The following is a 27,993-nucleotide window of genomic DNA, read 5'->3' on the forward strand; positions in this document are numbered from 1 at the left end:
TTTGGCAGTGAGACTTTTTTTGTTTTATTCGCCTACGTCATTCATATGGTCTGGACACCGAGGCGCGAGGCTGCTCTCTCCTCGCCGTTAATTGTGTTTCCTACAGACTGACAACTTGTTTGTCTGTTAGCGCATTGGCTGTCCATGGGCGCTGCTGTTCACACGCTGCTGCTGCTCCGCCGCCGGCTGGGCTGTCCGGTGCGCCTCTGCGGTCAGTTCGGGACGGTATCGGGCTCCGCTTTTATGAATGAATAACGAGACGGGGAAATGCGAGTGACTGCGAAACTCCCCAGCAGCCGGGCTCCCGGGGGGGCAGCCGCCGATGAGAGGAATTAACGACGGAGCGGAGCCGCGGCTCATTGCGGAAAAAGCCGAGTCTGACTGCAGACTGGCGTGGAAACGCACCGTGAGGGGAAAGGGCTCCATAGCGTAGAGCAGCGGAACAAAAACCGCGGTGACCACAATGTAAGTTGCTCTGAAGCTGCAACTCATTAGGGGATGTGAGGGGAAGGGGTTCCTGTTGGGCTGCTTTATTTTTGTCAGTATGCTTGATAAATATAAATACAGCACCGAAAATATTTCTAAAAGTGTCAGATTTATTGAACCGTAATACCCTCTCAGGTGTAATAAAGGCCTTGGCATGCTTCTTCTCAGTCATTTTCAGTGACATGACGGTGATGCACTGTCTCCGTGATAGACATGAATAATAAGGACCAAAGCAAAGCTTGGTGCCTCCTCTTCTTCACTGCTACTTCTGTATCACCATCTGCTTGTGTGCTGCTGCTTCATTCAAGTCACTTTCAAACACGAGTTGTTTGGCTTACAGGTCCATCCACATTGTGGCTCTGGGCAGCGAGTGCCCCGGAGGAGTCGGGCCGGGGGAGGAGATCATGGGCCAGGGGCAGCTGCAGGGAGGCCTGCTGTGGAGCTACCTTGGTCACGGAGCGCTGGTGGGACCCTGCGACTTGGAGAGCAGCCTGCACAACCCAGCCTTCATGGAGTACACCTCACGTGTGTTTGGAGATGTCACTGTAGTGGTTCGGGATTGCCCCAGCTGGGTAAGAGACCAGTGGTGTGTTTGTGTGCAGACTGGCATGATGCAGTAGGAATCTTTGCTTTGACTTGTTCTGTTCATTCATTTGTCCATCCCCAGTATTATTATAGGGGAGCTACACCTTCTTCATTGATACCAAATCATCCTTGATTTGCAGAGGAAGGTTTGGGCAGGCCAAGATGGCAAATATCAAACAGTGGCGCAATTTTGCCAGAGCATTGTCACTGTGAAAGAGTGTGGCCTCACTTCAATGATCTGCTGCTCGCTTTCACTCTGCTTGTGTTTCTCAGAAGACGCACAAATTCCAAGGCGCCTTCCAGCACTGATTGCAGGCTTTGTAAAAATGTCTCTATTCTTAGGAGGACGCTATTTTAACATGCACTGCGCAGAAAAAAAATGATGAAAGAACTTTTGTTCCTAATAGCATATGAATTTGAAATGAAAGCACTGTTATGATTTTGTAGCAGCAGTGTATGCGTCCTATTATAGGGCTGTCTAACCCTGTCAGGGGTGGTGCTGTGCAGAGTCTGTCAGTCAAATTCTATGCCTCTTTGTCCTTTTTTATTCAAAATGCGCACAGCTTTCTTAAGTGTTTTTTTCCCCCCCTGCCTAATAAGTTGAGTTAGGTTGGTTTAGAGCAAGCAGCTAGCCTCACACCGGCCCTCAGGGGTAAAGTCCTAAGAGCCACACTGAGGTATTTACCCCACACTCAGAGGGGGGATTCATGCTACAGAGATGGTATGCAGGCAATTCTGTTTACTGCCATTTTTGTGTGTCTGTTCTCCTCTGACCTTCTATTTATATTTGCTGTCCTTTTTCTTTTCTTGACTTTCCAGGACTTGTTGGACAGCGATTGGGCCAGCGTACGGAAAGTTCTTGAGCAGGCTGACATCCTGGTCATTAAATATTCAGTCACTGACAAGCTGGCCTTCCAGCAGGTCAGGAACGGCTATGCCCCGAGACTCCGCCCGCTCCTGAGGCACTGGGGCGTGCCTGTCATCCTGGTCGCTGTTGGAGCGCGGCTGAACGGTGAGGGCGCTTTTGTTCCGTGGTTTTGTTAGAGCCAGAGTGAGTTTGGTTGTGCCAACAACGCCTTGACAGCTGATGATTCCTCTAGCAGTTTGTCATTGTTGTACGTGAACAATGGAGTTCGAGAGGCAGCAAATGCAAAATTTCTCATCTCTCAGCCGCCGTATTTGATATCCTGGTATTTTAGGGTTAATTTTATGTTGCCTTCGGGACATGTTCTTCTCGTTGGGCCAGTGAGATCTCTGTCTCAGCCTTGTGTCCTCTAGTGTGTCCTCCCAGCAATGAGGAGGATGGCCATGATTAAATCTCCTCTTGGCTTCCTTCCGGCTGTCAGCTCACATGCTTCCCTGCAGAAAACACACCAAACAAAGCAGGACATTAAGGTTATATTGTTTTGGCCCTGTAAGCCTTGTAGGCAGACAAGAGCTCGCACAGCACTCAAATATATAGAACAATGGCATGGCTCGAAAGTTCACCAACAGTTTATCGCTCAAGTAGAACTAGAGCGCTTGGGTGGGTGTGGCCTTACTGGCTGCTTAACACATCAGAAGTGAACATGTGTATACTGGCAGGCACCTCAGTGAGTCTGCATGTGTTTTTGCAGACACACACACACACACACACACACACACACTGACCCCTTGTCAAATCCAGATGCCTTAAACAAGCTGCTCAAATGCACAAGGTTGTATTTTTAGCCTGTCTTCTCGGCATACTTTGAGATCCTGTCAGAGCTCCGCTGCAGAATGATCACAGTGTGAGTCAAGTCTTTGGCAGAAACAGCTAGAGAGAGGAGGAGGATAGGGAGTGGGTACCTGTAGACCAGAGCCTTTGTTTGTGTTTTTGTTCGCAGCCGCTGTGAGTATTTTCATGCTATGCCCTCATGACTGCAGAGAATGACGGCTGAGCTTCCCGCTGCTCGACTTAAGACCACCTAAGGCACGTCTGTGGCAGAGAGCGCTGCCATACGTGCATTAATGCAGCCATTAAAGCCGCGCTGAACGCAGGGGCACAGACAGATTCATCCAAGGGCGCACACACACACACTCACGCGCACAAACTTACCACTGATATGCCAAGTCACCGCCTGTCAGACGCTCACACACACACTCTGCTTTTCACTCTGCCTCTCACACACACACACACACACACACAGACACACACACACACACACACACACACACACACACACACACACACACACACACACACACACACACACACACACACACACACACACACACACACACACACACACACACACACTGTCCAGCTCCATCTCTGTGTCATGCCTGTAGGTTATTAGTGGTATGATTTATCAAATGCCTCAGCACTTAGCTGCATGTCCAACTCATTCTCCTTTTCTCTCTGGCTTGCTCCTCCTTTGTGCAGCCCCCCCTCCCCCATTCAAGCTAATCCCTCCAAATTTCCTGTCTGATTCTGTGTCTTTGGTCCCCATGCACACATACCACAGCATGGCTTGTCCTAGTGCACGTGCCGTTGCAGATCTGATGTATTTGGATGATCTATCTTTTCTGTTATTGTAAAAGAATCCTTGGTTTTTTCTTTGAACGTGTAAAAATTGTGGCCTGGAAGTGCAAAACACATCCGTATAAAATCAAAGAAAACCTAATGAAATTTCAGGAACCAACATCACAAAACACAACGACACATAAAATGGAAAACACATGTATACAGCTCCCTTTTAAAATACTCATTGGCTGTCTACAAAGTCACTCTGAGACAGACAAGAAGAATTAGGACATAGGGCAAGTCCACACCATGAAAGCACATGCGACTGTGGCATCTGGTTTTTATGTTTTATCTGTGTAGATTTGTTTTCTATTTTCACATAATTTGTGTGTTTTGTCTTCTGCTTATCACACAAAGTAGCTTCGTGTGTTTTGTAGTCAATCTGACATGATCTTGTATGATATTTATTTTAATACATTTTGTTGTCTGGGTAGCAGATTGACTCTTATTCATTCAGATCACAACCACCTGAGTGATGTGTGTGTTTATGACGATGTACAGTATAATACGCGTTCTGCCCTGTGGTGTTAACTTGACAATGCCTCACGAGGGTTTCTGTTAAATTGAAATATTTCTTGGTTAAATTAAAGGGAGAGTAGTTGATTCTGCAGAAGGATTGTTGATATTTGAACTCAACTGCCAAATATAAACCCCTCCCTTCAGTGCTCCCTCAGAAGCTGCGGCCTCCAAAGTTAACCTTTTCCTGCTCATATACCTTTCTTCTCTGTTAATACTCTTCAGACCTTTTCCTCTTTGGCTGTTTCTCACTCCCCAACTCGTCACATATGGACGCATGGTCAAGACCCATCGGCGTCAGTTTGTAACGCACTGGGCACCCCTTTAGCGTCATAGTTCAACGCAGTGGGGAAAGCCCTGTAGCGTCAGTTTTTGACAGTAAAGGCAGGTATATGATATTTAACAGAAAAGACTGAGTAAGGAGATGGATGGAGAGCCAGAACCCAGACTTTGAACCAGGAGAGCGGTGTTCGTGTCCTGTGTGAAACAAAAAGTCAACGTAGTAAAGTGTTTTTATTGAAGTTAACAAGTTAAATTAACTGCATAAGTTACGCAAGTGACGTTAGCTTACGTGTTAACTGATGTACGTAGTTATTTTAACCCAAACCATGATCTTTTCCTAACCTTAACCAAGGAGTTTAGTTGCCTAAACCTAACCAAATTGCAACGTTTCACAACTTTAATAACGTGCCGTTTCAAAATGGAGATGTTTTGAAATGCTAGCGTTTTATTTTGAAAGTGCAACCTGACGTTGCATATGTCTTGTTGCTAACTTTACCGGACATTGCATATTTGTTGTTGCTAAGCGTTGCTAACTTGACTGCGGAGCCCTAAACGTCTAAAAATGATGCTAAAGGGGTACCCAGGGCGTTAACAAGCGACGCCAAAGGGCCTTGACCATGCGTCAATATGTGACGAGTCGGGACTGAGAATGTGTTGGTTTCTCAGTATCTCTCCTTTTTTTTCAGAGAACAAAACTAAAATATTCATTGAGTTTAACAAAAACCCTATTGGATCACAATCACTTACTGTCCCTTTAATTAAGAGCTGTGTGCAGATTTTTTTGTTTGACTTCTGTCTTTATGTTTATATGTTTAGATCTGTGTTTTGCTTGAAGGCACATATGGCAGTTCATTTCCTGTTAGGGTTGAATACTTTAACAAACACGAACAGTGTTACACCAACATGTTGTCATGGCCCCGTGCAGCTCATTCGGTGACACATTTTCAGCAGTAGTTGTTCAATTCAAACTAGGTTCATGCATCCTAAGAAGCATAATGTAATACCACTGACACGTGTATATCTTCTCATGTAGCCCCTTAAACTCTGATTCACTTATATATATATATATGTATATGTATATATATATATATATATATATATATATATATATGATTGAATGATTTAATACTGGAATTAAATTCTCCTCTCTGTGTTCAGATGAAGGTCCTCCCTGTACGTGTCCGCTGTGTGCGTCTGACTGGAGCAGCTGTGTGCCTCACAGTGAAGGTCTGCAGCTGTCCCGGGACCTGGGGGCCACCTATCTGGAGTTGCCCTCTCTCAACCACGTCTTTGTGGGTCGCTACTTCGGCAGCGTGGTACGTGGTCACATCACAACAACTTAATGAATGTATATGATACAAAGATGTGCAGAGGGTTTTTGTTGACCGTGAAAATCTATTTTAAAACCGCCCGTGTGTTTTTATACTGAAATGAAGCTGTAAGATAAATTATTAACTTTACACACTCCTTCTTGTATTAAACCAGATGAACTCTTCATTTCAGATAGGTACAGCACTTAGTAGAGGAGACAAGGACAGGTAGCTACGTTGGTCTTCTCAGGAAGTTTTTGTCCAAAGCAAAGAATTGATGATGTAGTGCCACTATTTTTGTACCTTCTGTTTGAACTAACGGGTGTATTTCTGTATTGTTCAGCTGGAGTACTTCATGATTCAGTGTCTGAAACACAAAGCCAAAGAGAGGCCAGAGAAGAGGCGAGGAAATAAAGTGAACGAGCTTCGTCCCCCTCATTTAGAACAACCAGGTCAGAGGAATACTATGGTATCTAAAAACTCAACTTTTATTTTAAGTAGTATTTATTCGTGTCTTGTCAGTTTGTGAGTGAGCGTTGAACCCTTTTCAGCTCATTTTATTTCCATCATTAATGGCGATGATTGTTTTTATTTAGTCCTTCAATTTGCATGTTATTAAGTTATTATTGTTGCTTTAGTATGCTTTTCATGGCGTATAGGGAACATTCAGTTGGACTGACTGGATTGTTTTTTTCTTACAGCTTACATAGCCATAAAAAGAGCTGAGCATAAAGGTTTTATCCAGATCAATATCCTCTGTTCCAAACTGGAAATAAAAGGGAGACAAAGAGCTAGGTGGACTACTTTTATTCAGTGATGTTTGAATCAATTTTAGACTGAGCTCCGGAGTGTTTAGTGCCTTGTTCCGAGGCAGCTCAGTGATTGTACTTGTAGATGATTACTCATTAACCTTGTCTTTAACCAAATGTTCTTAACCAGTATAGGTACCTGAACACCACATTAACATCCCGCAGTTCATTTTTTTAGTTTGTGTATTTGTGCACATTATTTTTATATTACTAGTTTTGGAAGATTTAGTTTGGGGCTGCAACTAATGTAATTTGTAGCAGTTCTAAGCAGACTGTAAATGTATTGCATACTTAATCAAACTACCGTTAAGCCAATCAGATAATGCAAACATAAACAAGCTAATTATGAGAAATAGAGAAATTACCGCTCTGATCATGATCAAAAGAGCCTAAAACTCACAGAACAGCAAACATTCATACTCATTGAGCAGCAGAGACAGCGCTTTTGTTATTCTAGCAAAGCTTAAAAGAAACGAGCCACGCTAGAGTGCTTGATGGTTTCATTTCTTCTGCCTTTTCTTTGTCTTAATATTATACTTTTTTAGACTGTGGCACTCTTTCTCCTAAATGGCTAAAAGCCTAATTAAATCTGCAATCGACTGCCATTCCTAACTGCCGGATGTTGCCACAAACTGAAAGCTTTCAGTGCGTTGCATTTGAAACAACATAATTAAAATTAATTTGGCTAGAAGTACGACTCCCACACCACAAACAGGTCGAGTAGAACTGCCATTTCAGTATTTTTCCATTCACAGTTCATTTTTACAAAACGAAACACCTAAAAATATTTAACACAAGCTACACTGTTTATTTGTCTTAGTGTTAAATATTTATCTGACCACTTTGCTGCTGTGTGTCTGTGTGTGTGTGTGTGTGTGTGTCTGATGCAATGACTGACACCTTTTAAGTCCAGCCAAAGAGCCAGCGAGTGCTGCCTGGCAGATTTATTGGTGCCTGTCCAACACTACTTAACTGTACTTATGGTGTAGCTTGCATTAAATATGACGTGCACTGATTCAGGAACAGCACAATTTTCATGGCCAAATCTGAGCTGCCATAAAAAAGGAGATGAGGTCCACAGAGTGCAGTGTGTGTTAAGCATGAATAGGAACATAATAGGACAGAGATTTGTGAAGCCCCCCCACACACACACACACACTTCCTTTCCCTTCCTGCTCAGTGCTTTGTCACTTTTATTAATCTGAATCCATGAATACGTGTGTCACAAAGCACAGTTTTTTCTCTTTTTTTCCCTAACCAATATTTCTTCTTGTTGCTCATGACATGTTTTACAATTCTGTCCTTTTTTTCACTTTTTTTTCACTGTCGTATTTTTCTTGTATTCAGTGTTTTTACTGTTACACTCAATTCACTGCAAATCATTTATCTGTGATGGTTGTCTTTCCAGATTTTCTTTATATCTCCTTTAAACATTAACCTTTCTATATGTCCTGTAAACATTAACCTTATTTAAAAGGGATAAATCTGTGTTGGGCACGGTGGTGCGGTGGTTAGCACTGTCGCAGCAAGAAGGTCGTGGGTTCAAACCCCCGGCCTTTCTGTGTAGAGTTTGCATGTTCTCCCCGTGTCTGCGTGGGTTCTCTCCGGGTGCTCCGGCTTCCTCCCACTATCCAAAGACATGCAGTCTAGGTAATTGGCAACCCTAAATTGTCCTTAGGTGTGAGCGTGAGTGGCCCTGCGATGGACTGGCGACCTGTCCAGGGTGTACCCCGCCTTGCGCCCAATGTCTGCTGGGATTGGCTCCAGCCCCCCCGCGACCCTGTATGCAGGATAAGCGGTTGACGATGGATGAAATCTGTGTTGAACAGATGGACATGACCAATCCTCCATTTTTGCAGGTCTGTCACAAATATATCTGGAGGCATTTTTTTCTAACTTGAGCAACAGGGCAGAGCACAACATGACATTGGTCTTGCTCAGCTCTCTCTTTCTTGACTAAAAGATCTCACTTCACTATTGCTGTCACTATCACTCTCTCCACATAACCCGTATACGCCCATTGCTGAGTTGCCAAAAGTCATTCTCAAAAGAAAAGGGAAATCACTAGTAGACGTAAAAAAAGGACGAAAAAAAATGAGTACACCAAAAGTGTGATTTACAACGCTCCTGGGGTGCTTTGAACATAACACATTTCGGGGATTTTCCTTTTATCTTTTGAAAATACGGGCAAGCTGAATTTCAGCAGTAATTCTTCATTAACACGACTCCTTCCTTCCTATCTTCCTCTCTCTCTCTCTCTCCTCTTCAACCTACGTGCTCCCTCTTCCTCCTTCCGTTCAGCACGTCTTCCCCCTATCCGAGTAGAGGAGTCCAGCTTCTCACAGGACATGCAGTGGTTGTTGGAGCGTGGCGTGCAGTTCGCCGATGTGGCTTTCTACGCCGGGGACTCTGGGAAAGAATTGGGGTGGGCGCATGCGGCTGTGCTGTGTGCTGTCAGCCCGTACTTCAGACAGCTGCTCCTGGGGCCCAAGACGAGGTAGGAGAGATATTAGCTCGTTCACAGGACAGCGTTTAACAAGCTATTTCATCACCTGAGCCTATAGCCAGCAGCAGCTCGGCTCTCTCTGTGAACACCTCTTTAGTGTAACTGTGAAGGATGTTGTGCTGAATTTCATCTCTGGTTGGACAGGGAACGTCCCCAGTCACGGTGCGCTTGCAGAGAGCGGGATGGAGGCCCCCATTCGCTGCTCTCCACCTGGGACGGAGGGATTATTGATGACATGCCAAGATTAGAAGGGCACCTGACAGGACGCCTCTCTCGTCTGGTAGTGAAGGACCCTCTCCTCTGTATGTGCTTGTGGGAGACACTCATGTTTATTTACAGAGGTAAAAACCACCAGTCAGACAACACATCTTAATTCTATCATTTCCATTTACCCTTTTTAACACCCCCACCGCTTGTGAGATGCTACCACTATGTAGAACTTTGACTGACTGACTGATAGTATGAATAGTTACGCGATTATTTTCTCAGTTCATTGATTATAATATAAATTGTCAGAAAATAGTGGAAAAATACAACAAAAATCCCCAAATCACATTTCCCACGATGGCTGCTCTAGGAGGCTGGTTTTAGGCTGGTTGCAGCCCCAACACATAATTCCATTGCCAGATTTTTTTTGATCACCTAATCCATCAATATACTAATTGTCTCTAAATATGCATTGACTTATTAGATTCTCATCTTTTTGGTCATTGTGGTCTTTTTCAGAAGAAATGATCTGAGTACCGCACAGCAAAGTATCCAACCAAAAACCTAAAATATGACAAGGGGATGACTTAATCGGAAGTGAATTCTTTCTATATTAAAAGTTGCACCAACCTAAATCACAACACAGAAGAGCATCCCGTCCCCACTAGTTGCCCAAACTGACAATTCTGGCAACAGGATCAGTTGCACAGGAAGTGCCAAAAAAGAGAGGAGACCAGAATACAAAACAGCTGCCAACATGCACTTTGTCCAGAGAAATTTGGACTCAGCAAGGATGGCTCAATCACTTTACTCCCATCACACTACATAATTATGTGCATCACACTTGAAAAAAATCAGTCTCTAGGCCAGTAAGTGCTTCAACCGCTCATTGTCCTGAAATGCATTCAGACCTAATGGTTTTGGTATTTGTTTGTTTTTTGCTGGTGTTTCAGCCTTGATGCTTCTTATTTGTTGTTGCCATACTGGACACATTACGTCATCATCTGCACATTACGAAGTTTAAATACAGCTAACAGAGCTGGACTGACATTCACAGCATGGGAACTCCATTCATTTTCCAATCATTTAGATGTGATGATTAATGTGCCCTGGCAGCAGAAGGCAGTTTGGATCCTGTGCAATGTTCCATTATGGCGAGAAACTGAAATCAGTCAAAATGAGTGCTTGACAGTAAGCAACTGTAGTATTTAAATCTAGGACCTGATCATTCATCCTGTAATACTGTGATCCCACACTGCTTTCTTAACCCATATTTGTACCTGCCTCAGGCCACTCACATTTCTCATATATCTCCACCCAGCTCTGTTTTATTAAACATTATGGACACATGGATTGGTACACTGAGCAATGTCTTGCAGAAATTGAACCTCCATGGTTTTGACTGCTAATGGGATTAGTTGATAGAATGTGACTCTGCAGGCTGTTAACAGTGTCCTCATATTTACATCAACAAATGATGAACTCTGCGATTAAACTGTCATGTAAAATTAACAGTATTTTATATTAATTTTATCTTTATGCAGACATGAAACATGCAAGCAAAACGTTTGCAGATGCAAAATGTATGAAGCCTGGTCAAACAGCCGTGTAATAGTCTCTGTGACGTCAGTGCCGTAATGAAAATCTGCAGTCTGCAGTGCTGGGCTTGCTGCATGTTAAATCGCAGCTCCTGTGCATGCCAGCGCTTCATCACAAGCTGCATGTTGTGCAGGAATCCTTATGGCGAAAGGCTTTGCTAATATCTAAATCACAGCTGCCTCTTTACACGTATGTGACGATCTGAATGAACCCGCATGTGCACCCTCTCATGTATACACTAGAGGCAAGTGCACAAACACATACGCTGAGTGTGAATGTGTGCTGGTGAGCAGAGAAGAGAAGAAGATTATAGGGTTAGACTGAGTCTCTCTGGGTGACTGTATGAATAAGAATAAGAAAGCCAGCGGTTGAAGGACAGAGGGTGCAGTATGTATTTTCACACATCATGTTTTGGGGGGTGTTTTTTGAGTAAGAGGGAGGAATATGGGAAAGTAGAGAGTGGAAAATTGTGAGTAGGTTGAAAAATGAAGGTGGACAGATGTGAGGGTGAGAGAGGGGTCGGAGTGTTTAAGGTGCCACTTCATCAGTGAGATAATGTGATGGTGAGAGTGTGTTAGGGTGGGGGAAGAGCTGGTCACTAGAGCTTACTGTTAGTGAGTGTGTGTGTGTGTGTGTGTGTGTGTGTGTGTGTGCGTTTCATGTTTTTATATCCCACTGGGGACTTTACTAACTGATGGGGATTTGTGTCACGGTGGGGACAAAAATTGAGGTCCCCACGGGTAGAGACCGCTTTTTGAGGGTTTAGACTAGGATGAAGGGTTCAGACTACGATTGGGTTAAGGTTAATGTAATTGTGATGGTTAAGGTTAGGGTGAGGGGCTGGGGAATGCACTATTAAGTGTAGATGTCCCCATGGGGATAGTGTAACCAGCGTGTGTGTGTGTGTGTGTGTGGCTTGGAGCAAATAGCAGAAAGAGGAATACGTGTGCATGTGCGTACCGGGATACGAATGTCACGTTTCCATAAAACACTGCAGGGAGACGGAGTTAAGCCTTGTGTGAAAATTGACTACGTTAACCTTCAACATGGTGGGTCTGATTGTGCGTTTAAAGCAGCTGACCTCACATACAATGTGTGTGTTTCTGTATTCTCTTGAATTGGCTAATCAGATGTGAATGGGTCCCTCCTTTGACCACAGAAACATTGGGAGCACTGTGAGCCAATGTTCATTTGCAATAAATCTACAACAAGCTGTACTTTTCTTTCCTAGCGCTGGGACAGACATCTTCTGCTCACAATTCAGTTCAGCTCATTTGTCAGTTATAACTCATTTTTTTGGCTTAGCAGAACACATTTCCATAACAATATAATGCCTCTGTAAACACACAGCGTCACACTCATAGTATTATTCCACGCTCTAGGTTTTTGTCATTTGAGTGTGTGAGGACAGTCACAGAGGCCGTGACTTTGCTTGTGTGATGTTAACACTGTGAGACTCTGTCTCCTTGTTTAGTGTGCTGCTGAATAATTGAATTTGTCACTTGGTTGCTATTTTGTGTGTGTGCATGTTTAGCACATGTCTTACATGTGTATGACACATTGTGTGTTTGTTTGCGGTCATCCTGGCCTTATTTTGGGACAAATTGTAGACTACACACCAGTTATTTTTGGGACAACTTGTCTCACTAGTTTTTTTATTTAGTTTCTTTGCAACCAAGATTTTCACAAACTACACTGGTTTATGTCCTTGGGTTTGTTTGGTTTAAGATAGGTTAAGGTTTGGAGTCAGGAATGTTGTAGTTAATAATAATAATAATAATAATTAAAGTTAAGGAAAACCTCCAGGAAAGTAGTGTTAATCTGCACAAATTGTTCCCAAAAGTATCCTATCTCAGCCTTTGTGTTTGTGTAGGTGGGTGAGAAGAAATACACCGAACACCGAAACTTAATTGTGAGATTGTGTAGAAATTATTTAAGCCTTTTGCAGCTTTTGCTTTTTGCCTATGTATTTAATTTTATCCTGTTCCTTTCCGTCCCACATATGAAAACATCCACCAGTGTATCCAGTTCTGTGTTTTTGCTGTCTCGCTGCATCGTATGTCAGCAGCACAGCTCCTGAGCTAATCTCTCACTCTGCCTATGAGGTGTCTGCGCCGTGCAGTGTTATTATCCGGCACTGTATGTTGAGGTAATCCCTCTATCAGCCCAAATACCATCATTATGAACTAATGATGAGCTAAATCCTGCCCAGTCCAGGTCCCTTCTTCCCTCGACAGTCTGTTTATGTCCCAGTGCACCACCTCAATCAAGCTGCAGGGCTGTGCAGGCTTTATAAAGGAGCATAACACTGAAGTGAATAAATGCAATGTAAATGTTTTCCAAATGATAAAGCAGGGTAAGGAGTTTTATTTTGGGGTTTTTTGTGTCACAAGGTTATCTTTACATAACAGTGCTGACAGATTTCACATCCTTTGATGGCAACTTACTGTATATCACGGCCCACATGTCTATTTCCCTGTTTATCTACTGTATAGCAATAATTTTATGCCATGCTAGTAGCGTGGCTCTGCTATGCTCTGGATGGCAATGTCGAACTCTGCCTCTTGAGCCGTTGATTGGTCGCCCAATTTGGTCTAGAGTGAAATATCTTGACAACTGTTGGATGGATTGTTATGAAATTTTGTGCAGACAGTCATGGTCCCCAGAGGATGAATCCTACTCACTGCGGTGATACCCTAACTTGTCCTTTTGCGCCACTGTCAGGTTCACATTTGTGTTATTTAGTCTCAACAATTGTTGAATTGTAATCACTTAATCCACATGATCCCTTAATTTATCACCATTATGCATCGTAAGGTCAAAATTTCACTCTGGTTCTTGACCAAATACCTGTAAAACTAATATCATAATGTTTGGTACTTGGATGGCAATAGTTTCCACTTTTCCAATGTACTTTTTCTTTGCCATTATACACAGGCAGGAGTGAAATCTTACACAGACACAATAGATTATCCAGTCATTATTTGCAGTTTAGTTTGTTGTTTATTGCAGTAGCGAGTAGTTGTACGAAAAGATACATACAGTACCTGTTTGTTTCCAATTCTACTGTTGCAAGTTGTAGCTATGGTGAGAACTGTGTGAGCTCCCCCTACCTGTGCCTACCTTTTCTTGTCACCTATGCCCCTAAATATACAACCCTGTGTTACTAATGACTGCCACCAAGTGTCTGAAATACAAAATCATATGACATGCCAACAACAAACAACAAACATAAATGCTCCTACAGTACTAATTAGCAAACACGCTAAAATAAGACAGTGACTATGGTAAATGTTAAACCTGCTTCGCATCAGTATGTTAGCATTGTCATTGTGATGTTAGCATCAGTTTTTAGCTCAAAACACTGCTGTGCCTAAATACAGCCTCACAGAGACTCTAGACTCTTGTTAACTGTGTAAAAAAACTGACCTCAGTTAAATTTAAGTTAAATAAAAAACATTAACCAATTGACTTGGAGGCAGATTTATTATTGCCACTGGTATTTTTTTGCAAAGGTCCTTGGGTCACTGTTTCTGACATCTGTAGAAGCTGGACTGGGTGTCCCACCCATAACCACGATGGATTATATAAGCACACACATTTTAGAACAAGCCAACTTTGTCAAAAACAGGTACAGGGTGTTCAGAGTAAGGTACGTGGGTGGTCAGACCACATTGCCAGCTATAAAACAGTTTGCCTGTGTGTTTCTGTAAACTGTACTATTGTGGGTCCACAGAATCATTGTGTTTGTGGATGTTTTGTAGGAGCGTGGGAGTGGGACCACCTTCAGGAGGCCCTGGAGGAGAAGCTGAAGAATTCACTAGCTGTGGCTCAGCTTATGGAGCGCATACGATCCCTCATTGGCAGAGACAGGGTGAGGTCTTAAAACTTCAAAGTTTTCTCTAACATACACCAACACAAATCACATCATCTTGTTTAAGACTATAACAGCCCTCCCCAACAAAAGAGGTTAAATATCTATAATGTGTCACATCTACTCTTTGAGGGTTTTAAACACATTTTTGTAGTTGCTGACTATCAACACCTTAATTAGCAAGAACTTGTTTAGAAACCATGAAATCCAAAATTAAAACTGCAGCGTCACATCTGTAGTGTATTGTGCCTATATAGAAAACATGAGGCGGCTCCATGTAATAGGCAGCAGACTCTAACATTTAGACGTCAGAAGATATGACATGTCTGCGTCTGACAAGCCTTTGGCACCATGCATGGTCTACCAGCCCATCTGGATAGAACTAGGTCTTCTACCTGAGGCCGTGTTGAGATGATCTGACACACCAAGAGACGGCTGGGCCACTTTAACACGATGAGACGCCCTAATGTCCTGTCAGGATTTGATCTCGTCCTCTACACCTCCGGGGCGTCTCCCTCCGCAAGACTGGCTGAAATTTGCTTTCCGCGAGCTTTCCATTGATTTATAAAATCAAAGCGACTTGATTCTGTCGCTGCCTCTACTGAAGTCTCTGTGTTTGCTGAACGCTCCCTCTGCAGTAGAGCAGCGCAAAAATATGGAGTTCTCTGTGCTTCATTTGACTGAGAAAGGTCACGCAATGGTAATGGGATGCCTTGACAACTCTCATTTGCGGACTTCACAAAACCATGTGTGCAAAAAGATACACTGACAGCCTCACTACTGATTTCACCTGCTGTGCAGTGTAGTATACTGTAAACACATGTATTGCATTATGCATCCTTTAAATGCTGCAAACGAGCGGGAATGTGTTAATAAATAGACAGTTTGGACGACCCTCTGGTTCTCAGTCTGTTTCCATTTTAGCCAGTTCTATCATGTCGTTCTTGGCATTGCAGTTCAAGTATGTTTGGGTAGCGCTAAGCAAGACTGGCAGCGAGGCCATTTGTATTCCACAGGAGAGGTGAGATAGATGCTCAGAATGGCAATCATGCTGGTAACTAGTACCCGACATCCAGCAGAGGAATGTGAACTCTCTCTGTCCGTTTCTTTTATCTTCTTCTCTCTCTGTGTGTGTGTGTGTGTGTGTGTGTGTGTGTGTGTGTGTGTGTGTGTGTGTGTGTGTGTGTGTGTGTGTGTGTGTGTGTGTGTGTGTGTGTGTGTAGGGTCCCAGGGACACCCCCAGTGCGCGGGCAGCTCAGCTCGGCCCCCAGACTCTTGTCAACCTCTTCAATTCTCCTCTTTACTCTGATGTCATCTTCATGGTGCAAGGTGGGTCCATGCTGATCTGTTCGACGTACACACATTTACATGCGCCGTCACACTGCACGGGATGGTCACATTTTATTAGCCGTGATTGAATTATGATCTCAGTACCGGAGCCTGGTCGTCCATTTAGAGACAAAATAGGATGAAAGGTCCGAGGGACGGCTGCTTTCCGGTCCTGTCATGTTTCATCTCTTCCATGAGCTGCTTTTAGCCAATTCTCTATTAAAGGATCAAATTGAGAAATCCAGAAATAATGCCCCAAAGCCTCTCCTCAATCAATATTTATCTCATAAAAACTGCAGTGAGCTTTTCTCGTCTTTCCACCTCTGCGCTGTGAGATCAACTCTTGGAGGTCACAGAGAAAATGTCTTTGTCTTTACGCAAACATACTGATGGAGTGTGGTGAAAGCTGTCACTGGGTGTTAATGGCACTTAATGACAGCGATTATGTCAGGATTTGTGCCTCACACTTTACATGTCATTTGTTTCCTGTTCATTTAAATGGCCCATTATGACAGATCATCATTCGCAACATGCCAAACTGAATTAGGCTTGGCATGTACACTGACGCAAAAGAGACATGTGAGTGATATTAGGAGTGTTTGCGTGAAATTATGAAAAATGTGTACGTGTTTGTGATAGTCTCCAAACGTTTTTAGGTCAAAGACGCATTCTGTTAATATCAGTCAAGATTCAATACAATTAATTATAAAGAGTTTATGCTCTCAGTTTACAGCTCTTTGGTCCTAGATGGTAATCTCAAATCCTAAACTTAGATGTTGATTCTGCATGCCTGTGTGTGTCTGTGTTTAAGGGAGTGTATTGCCAGCCCACCGGGCAGTGCTGGTGGCACGCTGTGACGTCATGGCGGCCATGTTCAGTGGGAAGTATGCAGAGGCCCGGAGCCGAGTGGTGCCCATCCACGGTGTCTCCTCAGATACCTTCCTTTCTTTCCTGGAGTACCTCTACACTGACTCCTGCTGTCCTGGTGAGTTTAATGCACAGAACCCAGAAGTGTACTCAAGTGTACCACTGTGACCACTACAGTATACAATAAGATTAATGACTAAGTGGCAACTAAAACTGCAACGCCAATGGGAGGCCTAAATATAGTTAGAAAATGGCCCGTCCTTCCTCTTTGTCTTGTGGACTAATTAAACCCTGTAGCAGATTTTGTGTGGTGGTGAGATTGATTGCACTAGCAAAGCCTCAGTCAGTATGTTAATCATTCACCCGCCTATAACGAGCCTACTTCTTTGGGCTGTTGCTGTAAATAAAATGCTTAGTTTAATAAGTAAAAGTTGGTTGGTTGATTTGTGACTGAGATGAAAGACGCGTTAGATTCCATAGATCTGACCAACTAAATGACAGTCTTTTACAGAAGGACAATGGACCTTTGATGGCATTTTAATGTACCGCAGAAATAAGCACCATCGTCAAATTGGAAAACACTTGAGAGGTACAGTAGTGTTTTACTCTAGGCCTCGCTCACGAAACGCAGCCCAAAACAAAAGCGCAGATGACAAGTCCCATCAGCCATCTGTGTGACTGCGACATGCTGCCAGTGTCAGTCTCAGGAGGCTTGCGGAGAACAGCAGTGAGCTTAAAATTAAATTAGATTTAGTGATGACAAAATCAACCCGTGGTATCACCGCTTCATCTGCTTTTAATGGCGCCAGCTCATGGCCCCAGACGTGTTGTTGTTGTTGTTTTCCTCTGTCACTATCTGTGACATTGTGCACTGCATTTTCAAAGTAATAAGTGCAGATAATTCTCTCTGGTGACGGCAGATGAGCTACAGTACATTACATACAAGTGTTTCTACACCCTTGAAGTTACATTAAGCAAACAGAGAATCAAGTGATTCCCTGTAACGTAAACGCTTAGCTGGTACTGTTGATTCCACTGAAGATCAACTCTCAGCTTGCAGCTTTGCGTAGCCTTCAACCACTTTAAGTGGACCAAAGGTTCCAGTGAATATTGGTTTTACAGGTGGCCAAAGGGACTGCAATGTATGGTTCATGTTGCTGTGTGTCTGCTAACAGGTTAGCCAAAACAACTGGATAAACTGATATTTCAAATGTTCTTGCTGTTTATTTTTGAGTGTTTCTGCCCCCTAGTGGTAAAATATAACTTACTGCAGCTTTGAATGGCAAGCTTATGCAGTTGTGTCAAAAGGGGTTTGTGTGTGTGTGTGTGTGTGTGTGTGTGTGTACTTTTTCATGACATCCAGGGTGACATCACAAGTAACTGCAGTCCCTCCTGAATCAAGCATTTCAAATGCAGATGATTGCAGAAAGCACAACAAACAATATGTTATGTCCCTTAATAGATAAAGCCATATAACTGAGACGTACAGAACGAGTTAATTACAACATGGGCTGTCATCTTCCTTCCCATTATTGTTATATAACAAACATGCTGAATAGACGATTTAAAGTTTCAGAACAATCCTTTCTGGTTAACCATCTACTGTGCGCTGGCAATCCTTTGTAGCGCATGTTTTGATGGAAAAAAAAGCATGCAGTTTCCAGAGATATAGCTTCAAGTTGAGTCATGGAACAGGAAATTAAAGCCATGAAAAATCTCCAGAGGCTGCAGCCGCTGCACTGTTATGTAAGACCTCAGCACTCAAGGTTAAAGCAAGGTAACTCCACCACTGGCAACAAAACCAATGGCGTGAAATTAAAGGAGGAGCATTTCATTCAGATACATATTGTATACTGTATGATATTACAATACATTGTTATATGTTTAGGCAAATGTACAGCTGAACGGAACAAACCTCTGTGTATGGCTGCTGCTCAGCTGATCCTGCCCGAGAGGCATGCAGGGAATCAGTGGTTTTATGGGAGGAAGTGAAGGAAGACAGGAATGAAGTTACCTCAGGAGCAATTGGATTTGACATTCGGACATTACATAATAGGATTGCCATTACATGTTTGACATTTGTCGCAGGTGTGTATGTAAGGATGAGATTAGACAGCTTGGGGGGAAAAAACAATTATTTCTTTGTCATATTCAATGTGATTTGACTGCTGCGCTCTAGTCCATGTGTTGATAATGTGTGGTTTCATTAAGAAATTTCCACGAAATGTACAGTACAGTATGACTCCATTTTTTGGACAATGAGAGAAATACAAAGCCATAAATACAATTTATGGATTCTTGGTTTGTGATTAAGCGTGATTTGGTTCATAGATTTGTTTCACCCTGTCTTTTTCTTTAAAAGAACTTTGTAAACAATATTTAAGAAAAGTGCTTTAAAAAAATAGCATGTAATAGCAAATGTGTACATATCAAGCATTCATGAAGCCCTGATTGATTGGGTCATTTTAGCCATTGTTTATATAAAAGTATTGCATTAGTATATATGCATGCATATATATATGTGTGTGTGTGTGTGTGTGTGTGTGTGTGTGTGTATGTATATATACACATTAGTACGGCTTTTTGTCTAATATAACCTGTAGATTTCTGTGAGATCAGGTCAGTGTGCTTTTTACCCTGTGAATGCTGTGCAAATAAAACTGTCAAATAATGTTTATAATTCAGCTGGAAGTGGCTTTAACTGATATCTTCTACTTTTTTGAAATGGTCACACAAAAGGTTTTTATTATCTTATTAGCTTCATGGGGCCTTCCTGGTGTTTCTTTTCCTATTTAATTTGTTGACCAATACTCATAAAAACACTCTTACCTCAGGGAGCGTTTTGTAAGCTTTAATATAAATCTGGAATAAAGTGTAATCTACGTGATGATATAACAAGGTATGAGTGATACTTGAGCGTGCTGTGTGCGCTTGTGTGTCCAGCCAGTGTGCTGCAGGCCATGGCCGTGCTGGTCTGCGCTGAGATGTACCAGGTGAAACGTCTGCAGCATCTGTGTGAAGTGTGCGTGTGCGCTTACCTTCAGAGCATGCCCAGCAGAGAGCTGTCATCTACAGGTATCAGCGTGATTCGACTACTTCGCCGAGCAAAGGTCAGTGTAACTTTGAGTGTATGAGGGTAAAAAAAAAAAAGGGCAACAGAGATTGAATTGAGAATGTGAACAGGCTTGCAGGAGATAGCTTGTCTGCATAAACGGATTACCACTTCATTATATGACATTTCCTTCAGCCACCAAAATGTAAATGCCGTGTACAGAGGGAATCAAAAAAATTGGCCCAAATGCTGTTTTTTTTCATGCCAAGCTTAATCTTTTAACTTGCAGTAGCCCTAGGCCTCCATCTGCAACATATATTCACGTTAATCTGTCTAAAAGCATCCATTCTCAAGAGAATGGATGTTATTTGACATAATGTCTATGTTTAAACTGATTTTCAGTGCCACAACGCAGAGCAGCTGTATATCTGGCTCCTCCACTTCATCGCCAACAACTACCTGATCTTCAGTCACAAACCTGACTTCCTGGAGCTCTCAGGTCAGAGTGTGTGAATTTTTACAATACATAGTATATGTCCGACATATTCAAATAAGCATTGGAAGTGATGGTTATGCAAACTAAAATTGCTGCACAGGGCGATAGCAAAACTGAACTGCAGATTTCAACTTTTTAAAGGGCTACGGGCTTTGTTTGGAAAATAATGAGATGAAAGAGTCTCCAGGCTCCCTGAGAATGTGTTTTTCCCACATAGTGTATGTAGGTTAGGCTCCCTCTGCCTCAGGTGAGTGCTGTGAAGGGTAGGCTGGTTGTCATTCTTTGTAAAATGACCAAACAGTTTGTTAAATACATGAAGTGTAACCAAGGTGTCCACTAATCATTTGTGAATTAAAATCAAACACTAGCGACCATACTGTCACTTAAGGAACTGTGGAGATGGAAAGTGAGTTTCTCACTTTAAGACACCTGTGAAAACCTCTGTATTTTATGCACATGTAGCACAATATAGCAGCATTTATGTATTAGTCTGTGGGCCGTCTGCCACTTAGAATAATGCCTCCTTATAGTATGTTTAAATACAATAAGTTTAAGCTCGTGTTATTATAGGCCACATCAATGCAGTTAAAGACAGGCCAATTACAAAGATTAACAGCAACATAGCTCCAGGTTAATAGCAGTAGCACGTTTTATTGTTATCATTAGCCATATACACAAGAATCCTTTAAAAAGGTCACTGGACGGGTACTTAAGGGCACAAGCAAAGTTGACGGCACATGATCGATCACTGTTGGTCTTCTGTTACTTGTTGGTGTAAACTAAATCTTACATTTATATATTGTGTATAATCTTTCAGCCTTGTTGGCTGTGTTCAATCCAAGGATTTACTACTGTATGTGTTTGTGTGAGTTGTGTGCCAAGTGCAGTAAATCTTGCTGTAATGGTTTTATCAGTAAAACATCCCATAGTTGTGCTGTTGTGCAGTAGATTCGAGCGGTGATACGTTTGTGTGTTCCAGAGGAGGAGCGTGAGCAGGTGGAGAGGCTACGCTGGCCGTCCAGAGGCTACCTGCAGGAGCTCAGCGAGTACCAGCAGCGGCGACGCAAACTACGCAAGTCCCGCTGCATAGTCATGTGACCCCGCGTGGAAGCCAAAAACCTGTGGTGGAAAAATAAGGGGGGCAGGGGGAAACCAGGGAGAAAATAATGACAAAGAGTGAGACTGGTCATCGACGCTTGCAGAAACAGACAGACGAAATATTTATTTTCACTTCATCATGCTGGACGAAGGGCTGATTCGGAGGGACAATGTTGCAGAATTGCAGACTCCTTAACCGATCAGTGACATACACCACTGTGATATGCTTCTCTTGCCCCCCCATGCGTCCTTTGCATAATGACTAGTCCACCATGGGCGATCCAAAATGACTGATCCTTAAAACCGAATATGAATTTGAAATGACTGTGAAAGATTATATTTCGACTGGTGGACTCAAAATGATGGATTTCAAAGATGAACAGTTACATAAAATGTCTCCGATACGAGAAGTGATATGTCAAATGACCACACATCTGTTGGAAAACAGACCAGAATCATGTGCAGACTGTTTCAAACAACAGTAACGGGTAATGTAACGCCAGGAAACTGTTGCTGAAGTGTTTTCTTCTGTACTCGACACCTGGGGATGTCTTTGTATCTTCTGTACGCTGGACAAAGGACTGCACCGTCTCAAATTAAACCATGGCCCACGATGCATCTGTGTCCTGTTGGATCTAAATTGTGAACACGTGCACATGCATCACTTCTTAAGCTGAAATAACTCTTGAGCTGCAAACTTCTTTGTGGCTCACTCACTATTTTAGCTGAGCGGTGACCTACATTAATACAGAGAGCAGGGTGGAAGGTAATGCTGCTGGTTGCACAGTCATGCTCATTTTCATCTGTAGTCTGACAGAAACTCAGTTTAACAGACGAGCAGGACCAATTTAATTACAGTGCTTTTGTTAGATTCTTTCAGATCTACGATGCAACGTCAGCGAGTGTCTCAGAGGCAGACTGATTTTATTACTGTGTGAGATTGGTGGTAGTCGGTGTCAGATGAGGCCATCTCACTTTCATTCAAAAATGGCTTGAAATGTAATCATCAAATTAAATTACACATAGCCAGATCAAAATCAAGTGCTCTGTACACCAACAATAATCAGTGTATTTTTTTAATTTCATTTAAAGCCTGTGAGCTGGACTTTCACACCATTTCCTTTGCAGGTTAATATGAAATATCGTTGAAACTATTTCTTATCTATTGCAATAACAAATAATAAAAGGTCTGTCTCAGTCTGTCAAAAGGTGAAAGCCTTTTGTAGCATTTACGTGTACAGAGGCGGTAAAAAGATTTAGGAAAAAACAACCATATCATGAACGTAAGTTGGTACACTAAAACCCACAATGCCTCTGGGTGGATACACAGTATTTATTTGATCCTATTTTTTGATTTGAGAGGTTGTTTTTAATCATAATGAGATAATGATTTATTGGTGCTGCAATTATTTTTGTAAACTATACTGTATGTAGACATGATTATGACATTATTTCTTTTTTTTTTTAACATTTGGAGTAGAAACAACTGGGTCACACTATTTTACAGTCTACTGTTTCACTGGTATTTACTTAAAAGGTGCATGATTACAAAAGAACTGGAATATAGGAAGACAGAACTTAATTTGTCAGATAATGCTTCAACAAAATGAAGCAAAAAACACCAAAACATAAGTGCCATTTTGCAGCTATTTTTTATTCAGTGGCTCAATATCAATCATTAATAGGCAAAAAACAGTATGTATAGTAGGTGTGGCAGCAGGCTGTGTATATACAAGTAAGTACAAGAAAGCTATCACTGTGAGATTTTGTGTACAGGTGGTACCTTTGACCACCTGATGTATGTTTAAATTCCTGCGCACCACAACAATCAAAGTGCGTGTGTTCACCAAGAAATCCTCAGATAAATCCCAATCTACTCTTCAGTAAATAACAGTTGAAAAACTGGACTGTGAAACAAAGCGTACTCCAGTGCTGCATCCACACCCAGTGTGTGGAGACACATATGTGGCGCCTCTAGGCCAGTGTTGTACAGACTGTGGATAACATGACGTCTGAATTTAAATAAAGACATGTTTTAGAATGAACATACCAGACTCCATGAATGTCTGCACTTTGTTTGAACAAACAGAGGCACAGCCAGCTGTTTATGTACATTTTGATTGCATTCACTTTTCCTCTGGAAAACTGACCTGTTTTACAGTCAGTTGGGTGACAAATTAAAAGAAAAAACAAGTCTTGGTAAGGTGTTGGGCCAACACATGCCTACAGAACAGCTTCAATGCTCCCTGGCACAGATTCTCCAAGTTTCTGAATCTCTACTGGAGGAACAAATGTCATTCTTTCAATAAATGGTCCCTTGTTTGGTGGGTTGATGATGTTCAGATCAGACAACATGATATCTTTATCTTTTAAACAGTGTCAGATTAGGTGATCATGGTCATGAATTCTTACTGTGACTTGGCTAAAATGACATGATGAATCATAGCTTGTTGTCTTTTGGGACATACGCAGGTGCCACTTCACATCTGGTCCATAAAATAATCAATAGATAGGAAGTTAGCGCCTTCCATAGACTCTTGCTGGAGGACCCGATGACACTTTTTGCCATGGATGGAGATGATGTGCACACAGTTTGGTCCATGTTGGCTGGCTCACCTTCATCATCAGGACTAAACTCAATATACTCCCTAACAGGGGCAGAGGCAATTATTATTATTTTTTTAACTAGTCCTGTAACGTTATCCCCACTGCTCGCAGTGGAAGCCAAGTCACTCCTTTTTGTGTGCGTAGTGGGGCTGAGCGACATTGAACGGCAGGTGAATGCAGCGGAGGAGGAAAAGGCGAGCAGTGAAGTTTAGCAGTTAAGGTACAGTGTAGGTCACTGTTTGTCAGCGAATAAAGGCTGCAGCTAAAGAAGGGGGTCATTGTGTTTTCAATGATGTGACAGTTGATGGCAGTTTCACAAGGCGTCCGCTGCCTACGTTGAGGGTGTACACTGTAATTCAGCATATTTGTATCAGTTTAAAAGAAAGTGGAGTGTCTGTATTTTTGATGGTATTGAAAGTCATACCGTCAGGATTCCTAAATATCCTGGTATATTGTCATACCACCCAAGCCTACTTCCAGCCCTTATTTTCATTTCCTAATGGGGCGTTATTTGCTCATTTTGTTGGGTCTTTGCTTAGAAACCGGTAGGTCGCCGGATCGAGTCCAGCTCGGGCCATTGCCGAAGGTGCCCTGAGCAAGGCCTTGCACAATGGCAGCCCACTGCTCCTAATTATAGTCCAATCTCAGTGTGACACGTTTCAAAATCTTGTATAGGTGTTATTTTAGGTTAAGATCCGGTAACCATAATATGATTAACATTATTTTCATACTCAAACCATTCAGTAACCCTTCGGGCTTTGTGTGCAAGTGCCTGCATTCGTTTATTCATTATATTTCTTCACTTGGGTGTTTCATTCAATTTGTCACCCATCTACATTTCCATCAGGATGTGATACAGCGATGGCCTAGAGCAGATTTCACTCCTGTGTTTACCACCGAGCAATTACTTCTTATCCCTTTGAGCACCACCTCTGGCATCCTTTCATTTATTTATTTCTACACTAATGAGATTACTGTTAGTAATTAATTCACTTAATGACTTCGCTCTGGGTCTTCTGAAAGGCAACACCTTCCTCCTTTTCTTGCCTGCTTCCCTATTTTACCCTTTCCTTCCCCCGACTTTCATTTATTCTGAGTGTGGGAGGCTGGACAGTGTCCTGTACCTGGAGGTCTGGAGCAGGTCACTGCAGGGCTCCAATAGACTGCAGCATGCCCTCCAGTTTACCACTCTTATGCAGCGCCGCCACGTCGCTGCCGCCTCCAACACACTCCTCACCAATGAACACCCGTGGGACCTACATTCAAATCAATACAACAGAAACGAAGATGCAACTGGTGAAAATGCAGAGATTTTCTGTGTCATGGATAAGGTTGGGAGATATCTGACAATATACCACAAGACAGTACATTTATCTACCATCAGAGATTCACAAGACCATTTATACCACAGTAACTACACCTTTAACATCTGTGTGTTTAGGGCCATTATGGGTGATGTTGCACATCAATGAGCAGAACTTATAGTAATATTGCATCTAATGCGATGATGTATCTTTATTTGTCAAGACATGAATTCACAGGATTCCTGAATGATTATTATACCCGTACAGTTTTCCTAATATATTTTTTGTACACTTTACTATATAAAAGTATATGAAAATAGCAATATAAAGTCACATACACCCAGTAGAGGAAAGTAATTATTTACATTTACTCAAATACTTTACTACAGGAAAATTTGAGGCACTTGTACTTTACTTGAGTATTTTCTTTTCATGTCACTTTCTACTTCTATTAAGAAGGACATTTTGTACTTTTTGCACCCAAAACATAAGAGCAGCTTATAAAATACAATGTTTTGTTATAACCCAACCGTATACACCTGTAGAACTGAAACAATTACTTATTTCATTGATTCACAGAAAATTAACTAGCAACCACTTTGATAATCGTTTAATAGTCAATCAAATGTGAGGATTTCTGTAATTTTTAGTTTATTTTTCATTAATTAATAAATTAGTTTTTTATTATTCATCACTTTGAGGTTTGGACTGTTTGTTGGACGAAAGCAAGCATTGCGAATTTGTTGCTTTAGGCTCTGGTTGAATTTTCAGAATTTTTACAAAGCAAAACAATCAATAGATAAATGGAGAAAATAATGAGCAAATGAATACATAAAGGAAATACTCATTAGTTGCAGTTCGATACAAAATAGTTACAAATTAGCTCCACCGGAACCAACTAAAGTACAAATCAATTGTAAATGCCTGCTTTTATGTTAATTCATAAGTAATGATATAACAATACAATAGCAGTCATAAAGGCCATTTTTCTGCACAGAGTTCTTTAAATTTTAGTACATTTCCCTGATTATATTTACATACTTTAACTTAAGTAAAATATTCAATGTAGGACTTGTTTTTAATGGAGTATTGTAAGTGTGGTATTAGTACTTTCACATAGAGAAAAGGATAACGTGAATAACGTTACTTCCACCACCTCTGCATGGGGAATGATAGGTTTTTATCCGTACCATTCACTGTGTGCACACAATCACATTAACAAACGTTGCTGCATGAGCTGAAGTTTGTTTCATCCATCATAAATCCTGTTTGGCGAAGTGAGGCAGGCGCAGTTCCTCGACACTCACTGATTCATTTCATAATGCTGGACTTTAGCATCCTTCACGGATGTGGTAGAACCCCGTAGACTAACTAACAACCAGGTAATGAATCAGAAACGTCTTCTGGGTATTTATCAGAGCTGCTAATTTAGCCAACATTGTTACAAGTTCTTTTAGTTTCACACCGACGTTATTAAAAGTTGTAGTTTATGAAAACGTACATTTATCGACGAGGTTAAAATTACCATCACTCGTTTTCTCTAGAAGTTACACATTATTTCATTAGACACTTTACTTTCTATTTGTTCAAAGTGAAACTCTGCTGTTGTGTGTGAGTGGTGTGACACAGCAGCTTTGCGTTTACCGTGCGCTCTCCGGTGAGCTCCAGGAAATAGTCTTGCATGATGCCCATGTCGCTGCGTCCGCTAATATCAATGTACTCCAAATGTCCCGGTTTGAACTTGTATTTTGACAAAACGTCTTTGGCCATGCTGCAGTACGAGCATGTGGGCTTCATGAACAGCACCACTTTGTCTCCTTTGATTTTGGTCTGCACAAACTGCTGCGCCATTTTGGGTCGCTCGGTAAAGCGGTCAGGAATTCAAAGAGCGGAAAGCGGAAATGGGGATCAATGGGGAAATAGAAAGATGATCGCTCTGCGTTTTGTCAATTATGTTAATCAGGATGACGTAGGATGAAGCCACGCCCCTTAAAGAAATATTACACCCTTTTGCGTCGCAATATTATTAGCAAAGAACTCTTTTTATATTCAGTCTATGGGTAATAGTCAATAACTAGTAAGACTTACAGTCAGAAAGTGAGACTTAATAAGTAGTAATACCAGTAAAGAGCCGGTGTTCTGTCGATTTGTGCGATCGAGATGTGCTACTTCGGGGTTCTGTGCATGCTCACATGGGTTAGGGTCGCATTAGGTTTGAGGTAGTTTGTTTTGATAATATAAAATAAAATTAGAAATGTCTTAAACTTCGATGCAGGGTTGCTCTACAAGACAGGGGCACAAGATTAGCTACTAATGCAGGACTCACCTTAGTTGATATTGCCAAGTACAATTAATGACATTAATGACATGCTGTGAACCTGGGGATTTTGGGCCCCTGTGGGTTTGGTAATCCAGCCCTGATAAGTGGGAGAAGTGGAAGTAAAGTTCCTATAGTTTTCCAACGAGGGTTAAAATGGGGCAACTGGACTTGGTTGAAGATACTGGAAGACGTTTCGTCCCT

At 42.0% G+C, this 27,993-nt stretch overlaps 2 protein-coding genes across 2 annotated transcripts; one reads left to right on the forward strand and one right to left on the reverse strand.

The window, feature by feature from the left end:
* Positions 1-23,606, forward strand: rhobtb3 (Rho related BTB domain containing 3). The gene is made up of 13 exons (XM_038697118.1): positions 1-465; positions 827-1,058; positions 1,891-2,083; positions 5,573-5,730; positions 6,068-6,176; positions 8,835-9,030; positions 9,184-9,380; positions 14,610-14,719; positions 15,943-16,048; positions 16,860-17,033; positions 19,859-20,025; positions 20,370-20,466; positions 21,443-23,606. Coding segments are annotated over exons 1-13 (1,860 nt in total). The 5' UTR covers positions 1-463; the 3' UTR covers positions 21,562-23,606.
* glrx (glutaredoxin (thioltransferase)) lies at positions 21,089-27,389 on the reverse strand. Its single transcript, XM_038697117.1, has 3 exons — positions 27,117-27,389; positions 25,293-25,424; positions 21,089-21,582 (listed from the first exon to the last, which is right to left on the reverse strand). Exons 1-2 carry the CDS (start codon positions 27,321-27,323, stop codon positions 25,311-25,313), a joined length of 321 nt encoding a protein of 106 aa, XP_038553045.1. The 5' UTR covers positions 27,324-27,389; the 3' UTR covers positions 21,089-21,582; positions 25,293-25,310.
* Positions 27,390-27,993: the final 604 nt, after the last annotated feature.

The sequence above is a fragment of the Micropterus salmoides genome, unplaced genomic scaffold (assembly GCF_014851395.1).
Source record: "Micropterus salmoides isolate LMB-PRFRI ecotype aquatic unplaced genomic scaffold, ASM1485139v1 Ms_hic_scaffold_4, whole genome shotgun sequence".
In the NCBI taxonomy this organism is placed as follows: Eukaryota; Metazoa; Chordata; class Actinopteri; order Centrarchiformes; family Centrarchidae; genus Micropterus; species Micropterus salmoides.